A 10926-nucleotide genomic window follows, 5' to 3' on the forward strand; every position below is an offset into this window, starting at 1 on the left:
TTTCTAGAAGCATTTTCGCTAAAGTGTGTATATAATCTCAAAAAATAATTCTATATAAAATTAAAATGCACCGTACACATTCAAATTTTGACCTCTATCCAGTTAATCTGAGGAGTTGTGTATTTGCTACTAATATTCATTGTTTGATAGTGACAGCTGATAACTGCAGTATTCGCTTACATTTAACAGATTTTACTTTAAAAGGCATAAAACTTTTTCTTTGTTGTCTTGGAATAGATTATTATCAGCCAAATATTCTGAATAGTCACTGTCATTTTGTTAGCAAACGTTCCATTGTTGCACAGTATCTTACCCTCTCTGCCGAAGCCAATTAAGTACAGATATGTATCAGGGTTAGGCTTGGGAAGGCTGCAGTCTGCATTTCTAGCTATGTAATTATTTTTCAAGTTACACTGTCTGACCCTAGAATTTGTTCAGGACAATAATCCGTGACTTGCATCTGAAAGCCACCGACCTACATATTGTGTTGTCATAGCAAGTGCCGCTTTTTCTGCAGACTTCCATCTAATAAAGGTTAGGAGCTATGGTAACAAATTGCTTATTTTCCTGTCTGATGTTCACATGAATCCTCAGAGCCGCCTCATACTGCACAACAAACCCTTGCTGACCCTTCTGCTGAGTGGAACGTTGTCATTAGCACCTTGTATTTGTACGTGGCGTCTATTTGTGACCCTGCGTCAGATCTCTGGCGATGGGAGTGTAGCTCTGCGCCTTCAGATGATCCATCCTCTCTTCACCTCAGGGAAGCGCGCAGATCCTGTGACCTTCCTGTCCAGAGGGCCAGACTGTGGGAATTATGAATAAATGTGCTGTTTTACTTACCCATCAGTTTCCTCTGAGTTGTTTTAAATCTTTTTTTTTTAAGTTCTCTACTGAGAATGTCGGTTCCTTTTAAAGTCTTCATTTATTTATTGGGGTTATCTATAACGGAGAGATAAAATGTCACCTTCATAAATATCATCTACACCCACAGCTTCTGAGATTTAACTTCTCCGCTCTTGAAGGTGCCTAAATTACCCGTGTAAGCTGGACATGGGCATAAACCCTCACCCAAGTTCGTATCTTGCCTCTTTCTGATTGACAGAACGTTCTCTACAAATAGCAAGAGAGCCAATTAACCTTTTTATTCCAGTTGTGCACGTGTACACTGTAGGGTCTAGTTCAATATATGATCCGATTAGTAGAGAGGCTGTCAGCATGTGATTTCATTGGCCCAGTGTGCTGGCCCCAGGTCATTAAAACTGCATTATTCTTTTATAAGATTCTTTTGTATAAAATTGTGCTTGTACCACACTCCCTATGCTACAAATCAAAAAGCTTCTTTATGTCATTTGCAGCAGATTGCAGTTTTTTGGCCTTTCTAGGGAACGTGGAACAAAGCACATTTTTTACACAGAAGTAAGAGGCGTTTAATGTCTCTAACATTTATATAAAACTAGTGTGTAGTGTATGGTTTTCAGAGCAGCTTAGAAAAAACCTTTTATGCATTTAGAGACACATAAAACCCCAAATTTCTCCAATTTACTTATTAAATTTTCTTTGTTTTCTCGTTATCCTTTGATGAATAGCAGGAAGATAAGCTCAGGAGTGTGCACGTGTCTGCAGTACTATATGACATCAGTTTTGCTACAATGTTATACATTAGCAAGGTATACAAAGAATAGGAAAAAGCGCTGGAAATATTCAACTCTGTATAAAAAAAAAAAGAAATAAAATCCCTAAAGATGCACTTGTTGGCAGCACTATGTCATGTAGTGACCCAGACCTATGCACACTACCTACCTAGGTATCTCTTTAACAAAGAATAACAAGTGAATGAAGCACGCTTGATAATAGAAGTCAAATGGAAACTTTAAAAAAAAAATGTAATCTCTGAATCGTGGAACAAAAAAAACTGGGTTTCATGTTCCTTTAAGTATCGCCTTTAATCAAGTGCAAGTTGCTCTGTGTTTGTTGCATTGACAGCTTTCAGTATGGGATATGTATAAGGCTACCCTGAGAATGAGTTAACATTAAGCTCTAAATTACCCATTATATTTTAATAATGAAAGTACAATGCAAATTCATTTTAATATGCATTACTTTATTTTTTTTTGCAGTTTACCTCTGATTTTTTTTTTTTTTTTGCAACCGCTCTAAAAAGGTGAAGTGTATTCCGCAGATTCCTAACCCAGATACATGCTACACGGTGATTGTTTGATCAGTACATGACCTTGTTTATATCTGTCCCTAACTGGCCACGGCAGGGAACAAGAGTTTCAGGGGCTGTTTTTGTGGATTGCAAAAAAATAGAATACAATGCTTGTAAAACATTTTGTTTGGCATACAGTGTAGTGATTAACTGCACTTAAAGGGACACTTAAAGTGATTGTCAATTTTGATTCTAAAGTGCCTGTTTTTTAAAAATTTGTTTAAAAACAGGGGCACTTTAAGTCATCAAAATTTACATTTCACTCCTGTTGAGAAAAAAACATTACCTTTTAATCTTCACAGCAGCTCCAGCTTCTTCCGGTCGTTGCAAGCCATTTCTGACGTCAGAAATGATGGATAGGTCATCCTTCAATCACGGCTTCCCCCCCGGGGGAATCAGTGTCTGAGTCAACACTGTGATTGGAGGAAGCCGGATTCCTCATTTTAGACCCAGGAAGAGGCTTTGCGACGGGCGGAGGAAGCTGGAGCTGCTGTGAAGATTAAAAGGTAAGTTGTTTTTCTCAACAGGAGTGAAATGTAAATTTTGATGAATTAAAGTGCCCCTGTTTTTAATCGTATTTCTTAAAACCGGGCACTTTAGCATTAAAATTGACATTCACTTTAAAGTGAATGTGAACTTGGATGAATGTGTGCCTGGTTTTTAAAACTCCTATTAAAAACAGGGGCACTTTCATTCATCAAAGTTTACATTTCAGCGGTTTTGTTAAAATATTTACCTTTTCTCCCCGCCTGAGGCTCGTCTCTTCATACGTCGGAAATAAAGAATCCCGCTTCCTCCAATCATGGCATGGCCTCAGGCAATGTTTTCTCGGGGGGGGGGGGGAAGCCATGATTGGAGGAAGCCGGCAGGCAGGGGATCCCTGGTCCGGCTTTCAAGAAAAAAAGGTAAGTATTTTAACAAAACCGCTGATATGTAAACTTTGATGAATGAAAGTGCCCCTGTTTCTAATAGGAGTTTTAAAAACCGGGCACACATTCGTCAAAGTTTACATTCACTTTAAGTCCAAATGAAAGTTTCATGATTCAGATAAAGTGTGCAAAAGTGCAGAGAATATATGAATATGCATTTTGTGATTGGCTGATGGCTGTCACATGATACAGGGGAGGGAAAACTGCATTTACTTTGAAATTTGCCAGAAAATATTCTACTGCTTATTTTATGTTCAAAGTAAATGCTATTGCATTGTCTTTTTATTGTGTCTTTGTCAGTTATTAAATTTTACTGTCTTTAGTTGTCCTTTAATTTACTGTGTTTGCTGCATTTTGCGGCAGCTTCCTGCTCCAGCTGTTTATGAAGCCGGAAACCGCTTATTAACGATTTGATGTAATGAAGTTGAATATTTGTCTTGGTTTTGTCTTTACAGAATATCCAGAAGATGCTGGGTCTAGCTCCCTCCAGAGCAGCTACCAAACAAGCCGGGGGGTTCCTGGGACCCCCACCCCAAGCTGGGAAATTCTCTTAATTCACTTGAAAAGGACAATATGAGATGAACACTGCCACCTGTCCCTTTGCTAATCCTTATACAAGAACACTCAGACTGCAACCTGCACTACAGATAATGACGTTTCATCAATTCCTCTTTGTGATCTCTCCAGAACAAGAGAATGTGTCCTCTTCTTGTTCCATAGCGCTTTGGCTGTACATAGCTTAGTGCGTACCCTGCACATCAGTCGCCTAGATTGTTATTGTCATAAATCTCTTCAGTGACGCACATTTTTATCAAGATTTTCTTATAGTTCATCGTATGTTATTCAACCTGAAACCAGTATTCATTTCATGGGCTGTGGTATTGTTTTGAATCAGTTGTTTGCTTCTTTAGTTTAAAAATCATACAAAGATTATAGTTTCCAAAAATATACTCTACATCTCTCCATCTGCAACACAGATTGTGCCTATTCTCTTTAACAGCCTCATTCTAGAGATGGGCGAATGTTTCTAAAAAATTTAAAATGAATTTTGATACGTTCGTTCAAATCGAATTTCGAATGTTTATATAACATTCTATTTTCGAATTTTCGTTTTCGAAATTTTTCAATAAAATTCGAAAATATTCATTTGCATAATAGAATGTTTAGCTATGTATTTATTCAATTTCGAAATGTAATATTCGAATGCTACATTCGAAATAGTATTTCTAGTTTAATACTGTATTTTATAAATGTAATATTCGAATGTCGCATTCAAATTCAAAAGTTACATTCAAAAACTGTAAATAACATTCGATAATAGAATTTTTAAGAATATTCGTTCTTATCAACATTCTATTATGTAAATCGAATTTCTACAATAACATTCGAATTTGAATATAAACTCATTCGCCCATCCCTACCTCATTCCTGTGATTTCAATGTATTTGGTTTCTGAGACTGTGTGACTATCTAGGTTTTTGGCAGCAATTTTCAAAAACAAAAAAAATATAAAATTTTAATTTTACTTATACAGATATATTTTCTCCTGGCCCTGCAAGTGGAAATCATTTTAAACGTGGCCCCTAGTATGTTGAACAGCTGGGTGGGATATTCATATTATCATGAAGTTTGTGTTATCAAATGTATTATAAGTACCACCCACTTCTAAAATAAGAAATGTTAGTTATTGTAGAGACTTGCAGTGGTCTTTATAATAATGATGTAACGTTACAGCGATTCCTGAGACTGAAGAAGCATTCGTGGTCAATGCAGGAGCCCAAAAACGCAATTTTACTTAAAATGCCAACTGCAGAATGGTACGGAAGTCGCCACTTTTTCTTTACTCCGGAGATTGTTAAAAATATTAACTATTTACTTTTCCAATTGTAGAGTCTGTTTAATGTCACAAAATTCTATAAATTATGGCAAATGTAACTTTTTTGGGTGTGTTTAGTTTGTTTTGTTTTTTTAAGTAAAAAGTATGCATAGCTAAAAAATGCAATTCACTTGTGTGGTCAGCAGAGTAAGAGTGTGTGTGTGCATTTAAAGCATTTTAAAAAATGTAAATTTAATTTATAGCCTGGATTACCACAAGGAATATTGGAAATCTGAAGATCATCTTGTGCTTTATACTTCACCACACACTTTTTGCTGTTAAAGGGACATTATCCACTAGATTTCCTTTGTATAGATGTTTTGTAGATGATCCATTTATATAGCCTATTCAGCTTTTTTTTTTTTTTTTTTATATAGTTTTGCTTATTTTTAAATAACATTGCACTGATTTTCAGACTCCTAACCAAGCCCCAAAGTTTTTTAGAATACCAACGTATACCTTCTCCAGCTTGCTCCTGTTTGTGTAAAGAGGCTTTTCATATGCAGAGGAAGGGGGAGAGTGTCTGCTTTTTTTTTTTTGCTGTGAATGTCCCAACCTAACCTTTTCAACAGAGCTAAACTGGGAGCCTCTAAGTAAGTTTTTAAAAGGTTTTATATTGAATGTTTATATCAGTATCTGTGCATATTCTTCTTTATAGTAGTGTCTATTACATGCAGTTATATGAAAACGGGTGTATACTGTCCCTTTAATAGCAATAATAGTGCTGAGTACACATTGCCCAGTAAGCAGAATTTACTAATGATATTCTTTCCTTCCAAAAGATCAGTAATCGCCAGGTTTGAGAAAATACAAATATTTTTATTAGTGTTTCCAATTTGAAAATTTGGTTTTGTCCTAATCTTTGTGATTTATATTAATAAATATTTTATTTAAATTGTATGTAAATGTTTTTTGTTATTATTATTATTATTGTCTTGTTATTATTGGGGAGCATATATTTAGCTGTTTTATAGTAGGGGTGCTCTAGCCCTTTTTTTTTATTTTTTATTATTATTTTTTTTAATATGTGGGGCTTTTTAAATAATGCTGACTAGTACATGGGCCACATTACATTATGCACACGCTAACCATAGCACCTCAAAATAAAATTAATTATAACCACATTTTCTTTCTTAAAGGGACATGAAAACCAATAGAGCAAACTATTAATAAAGTGTAATACATTTATTAAATTGACTTCCTTCTCATGATATATCTTGTTGAATAGAATACGTAGGTAGCGTGCACGTGTCTGGCGAAATATATGGCAGCAGTTTTGCAAGAATACTATTGAGCACTAAATAGTGTGGACATCTGCACACTGCTGAACCTGCCTGCCTGTTTGCAAATTCCAAGAGACCAAAGTAAATTTGATAATAAAAGTAGATTGAAAAGTTCTTAAAATTTTATACTTTATCTGAATCAAGAAAATGTCTGGGTTTCATGTCCCTTTAATGTATAGTATTACTTTTAGACCCTTTAATGCTCTTTGACAGAATGAGTTTTTGGGTGTACATTCGCTTTAAATAAGCAATGTTAAAGTGAATGTCAAGTTTTATGGTTTGTAAAAACCCTATTAAAAACAGGGGCACTTTCATTCATCAAACTTTACATTTACCTCATTTTGTTAAAATACCTTTTAATTTTGAAAGTTGCTCCAGCGCTTCCCCTGCCCGTCGCAAGCCTCTTCATATGTCAAAAATTAAGAATCCGGCTTCCTCCAATCACGGCATTGGCTCAGGCAATGATTCCCCTGGGGTGGGGGCATGATTGGAGGATGCCGTATTAGCCATTGCTGACATATGAAGTGACGAGCGTCAGGAGGGGGAATCGCTGGAGCGGCTTTCAAGATTAAAAGGTAAATATTTTAACACAATGAGTGAAATGTAAAGTTTGATGAATGAAAGTGCCCCCTGTTTTTAAAAGGATTTTTAAAAACCGGGCACTGATTCATCAAACTTGACATTCACTTTAAGGGAACATTGTACACTAGATTTTTCTTTGCACATGTTATGTAGATGATCATTTATATAGCCCATCTGGTAGTGTTTTTGTAACGATCTATAGTTTTGCTTATTTTTTAAAAGCATTGTGCAGATTTTCAGACTCCTAACCAAGTCCCAAAGTATTGGATGTAGACTTAAGTCTACAGATCCCTGCTTGCTCCTGTTTGTGTAATGGGTCTTTTCATATGCAGGGGAGGGGGGTCTGATTTCCTGCTTTCTCAGTCTCTTTTACTAGGTGTCTCAGCCTAACTTTGTCAATGGTGCTAAACTGGGAGCTTCTAATCTTTTTTTAAAAGGTTTTAAACGGTATGTTTATATCAGTATCTGTGCATATTCTTCATTATAGTAGTGTCTATTACAGTTATATGAAAAATTGTGTATACTGTCCCTTTAATATGTTTCCTTTGCTAGCCTGCTGCAGACTGTACTCACTAAGGGCCAATTCTCAAAAATGTGCCAACATGGAGAGAAATCATCAGCTTATTTTACTGACTGATTATATGTAACGTGTCTTCCCTTTATATAAAGCATATTTGTTGAACTCCCCTTGCTGAGTTACAGTTCCTAAGGTAAAAATTGTCTTTAAAACAACCTGAGAAGCTGAGTAATATGGACGTAGCATCTTATGGAATCTCGCCGGCCCAGACAGCTTTAGAGAATTTAGCCCTTAATATTTAGCTTTTTAAGGCATTGATTGGTTCTGTGAGCTTCAGGTGAACTGCAGTAAGTGAGAGGAGCTTTAAAAAACGTTCAGTGTGAAAGGCATTATGGGTAATCTGAAAAGAAAGGGGTTCACTGGTACATTGAGCTTATCTTATATAGCTATCAAAACCCCCCATAGTTGGCTAAACAGCAATCTGGGGGTGGGTGCCAGATATATCGCAGAATCTTAAAGAAAAAACCCCATATGCCACTCACTTTATCTCAATCAAAAAGAAGCCGATTTTTTCTACAAGTGTTAATAATTCAATAAAACTTAGAGATATGAAACACCATTATTATTTTTCTTCTGTTAAGTGTGATCAGTCCACGGGTCATCATTACTTCTGGGATATTAACTCCTCCCCAACAGGAAGTGCAAGAGGATTCACCCAGCAGAGCTGCATATAGCTCCTCCCCTCTACGTCACTCCCAGTCATTCTCTTGCACCCAACGACTAGATAGGAGGTGTGAGAGGGCTATGGTGATTATACTTAGTTTTATATCTTCAATCAAAAGTTTGTTATTTTAAAATAGCACCGGAGTGTGTTATTACCTCTCTGGCAGAGTTTGACGAAGAATCTACCAGAGTTTTTGCTATGATTTTAGCCGGAGTAGTTAAGATCATATTGCTGTTTCTCGGCCATCTGAGGAGAGGTAAACTTCAGATCAGGGGACAGCGGGCAGATGAATCTGCATAGAGGTATGTAGCAGCTTTTATTTTCTGACAATGGAATTGATGAGAAAATCCTGCCATACCGATATAATGTCATGTATGTATACTTTACACTTCAGTATTCTGGGGAATGGTACTTCACTAGAATTACACTGTAAGAAGTACATTAAGCTGTTTAATAACTAGAAATTATGTTTAACGTTTTTGCTGGAATGTAAAATCGTTTTCATTTGCTGAGGTACTGAGTGAATAAATGTTTGGGCACCATTTTCCCACTTGGCAGTTGCTTAATCTTTTTCTGACAGTTTCTGTTCTCTCTCACTGCTGTGTGTGAGGGGGAAGGGCCGTTTTTTGGCGCCTTTTCTATGCATCAGTTATTTCAGTCAGCAGCTCATTGTATTTCCTGCATGATCCGGTTCATCTCTACAGAACTCAGGGGTCTTCAAACTTATTTTGAGGGAGGTAATTTCTCTCAGCAGAGCTGTGAGAATTATAGTTGACTGTGATAAAAAACGTTTATTCTGTAATTGTTTCCTGCTTTCAGAATTTGTTATCTTTGCTATTGGGATTAAACCTTTGCTAAAGTTGTGTTGTTTACAAGGATTGAGGCTATAACTGTTTCAATTTATTAATTTTCAACTGTCATAGATTTTCTGTGCTTCTTAAAGGCACAGTACGTTTTTAATATTATTCTAATTGAATTGTATTCTAAGTTGCAAGTTTATTTGCTAGTGTGTTAAACATGTCTGATTCAGAGGAAGATACCTGTGTCATTTGTTGCAATGCCAAAGTGGAGCCCAATAGAAATTTATGTACTAACTGTATTGATGCTACTTTAAATAAAAGTCAATCTGTACAAATTGAACAAATTTCACCAAACAATGAGGGGAGAGTTATGCCGACTAACTCGCCTCACGTGCCAGTACCTGCATCTCCCGCTCGGGAGGTGCGTGATATTGTAGCGCCGAGTACATCTGGCCGGCCATTACAAATCACATTACAGGATATGGCTTCTGTTATGACTGAAGTTTTGGCTAAATTACCAGAACTAAGAGGTAAGCGTGATCACTCTGGGGTGAGAACAGAGTGCGCTGATAATATTTGGGCCATGTCAGATACTGCGTCACAGGTTGCAGAACATGAGGACGGAGAACTTCATTCTGTGGGTGACGGTTCTGATCCAAACAGACTGGATTCAGATATTTCAAATTTTAAATTTAAACTGGAAAACCTCCGTGTATTACTAGGGGAGGTGTTAGCGGCTCTGAATGATTGTAACACAGTTGCAATACCAGAGAAAATGTGTAGGTTGGATAAATATTTTGCGGTACCGACGAGTACTGAGGTTTTTCCTATACCTAAGAGAATTACTGAAATTGTTTCTAAGGAGTGGGATAGACCCGGTGTGCCGTTCTCACCCCCTCCGATATTTAGAAAAATGTTTCCAATAGACGCCACCACACGGGACTTATGGCAAGCGGTCCCTAAGGTAGAGGGAGCAGTTTCTACTTTAGCTAAGCGTACCACTATCCCGGTGGAGGATAGCTGTGCTTTTTCAGATCCAATGGATAAAAAATTAGAGGGTTACCTTAAGAAAATGTTTGTTCAACAAGGTTTTATATTGCAACCCCTTGCATGCATTGCGCCGATCACGGCTGCAGCGGCGTTCTGGATTGAGTCTCTGGAAGAGAACATTAGTTCAGCTACTCTGGACGACATTACGGACAGGCTTAGAGTCCTTAAACTAGCTAATTCATTCATTTCGGAGGCCGTAGTACATCTAACTAAACTTACGGCGAAGAATTCAGGATTCGCCATTCAGGCACGCAGGGCGCTGTGGCTAAAATCCTGGTCAGCTGATGTTACTTCTAAGTCTAAATTGCTTAATATCAAAGGGCAGACCTTATTCGGGCCCGGGTTGAAAGAGATTATCGCTGACATTACAGGAGGTAAAGGCCATGCCCTGCCTCAGGACAAAGCCAAAACTAAGACTAGACAGTCTAATTTTCGTTCCTTTCATAATTTCAAAGCAGGAGCAGCATCAACTTCCTCTGCACCAAAACAGGAAGGAGCTGTTGCTCGCTACAGACAAGGCTGGAAACCTAACCAGTCCTGGAACAAGGGCAAGCAGACCAGGAAACCTACTGCTGCCCCTAAAACGGCATGAATTGAGGGCCCCCGATCCAGGATCGGATCTAGTGGGGGGCAGGCTTTCTCTCTTCGCCCAGGCTTGGGCAAGAGATGTCCAGGATCCCTGGGCGCTAGAAATAATATCTCAGGGATACCTTCTGGACTTCAAATACTCTCCTCCAAGAGAGAGATTTCATCTGTCAAGGTTGTCAACAATCCAGACAAAGAAAGAGGCGTTTCTACGCTGCGTACAAGAGCTCTTGTTAATGGGAGTAATCCACCCAGTTCCACGATCGGAACAGGGACAGGGGTTTTACTCAAATCTGTTTGTGGTTCCCAAAAAAGAGGGAACTTTCAGACCAATCCTGGACTTAAAGATCCTAAACAAGTTCCTAAGA

At 37.7% G+C, this 10926-nt stretch overlaps 1 protein-coding gene across 2 annotated transcripts in view; it reads left to right on the forward strand.

Annotated features, from left to right (window-relative positions):
- The window catches only part of LOC128641282 (calcium load-activated calcium channel), a 53058-nt gene extending 47141 nt beyond the window's left edge, over nucleotides 1-5917 (forward strand). For both annotated transcript variants that reach the window (XM_053693877.1, XM_053693878.1), the window contains exon 7: nucleotides 3597-5917. In XM_053693877.1, coding sequence (XP_053549852.1) covers nucleotides 3597-3695 — 99 coding nt within the window. In that variant the 3' untranslated portion in view covers nucleotides 3696-5917. The remainder of the gene's footprint in view (nucleotides 1-3596) is intronic.
- The last annotated feature ends 5009 nt before the right edge of the window (nucleotides 5918-10926 follow it).

Source organism: Bombina bombina, chromosome 10 (assembly GCF_027579735.1).
Source record: "Bombina bombina isolate aBomBom1 chromosome 10, aBomBom1.pri, whole genome shotgun sequence".
Taxonomy (NCBI): Eukaryota; Metazoa; Chordata; class Amphibia; order Anura; family Bombinatoridae; genus Bombina; species Bombina bombina.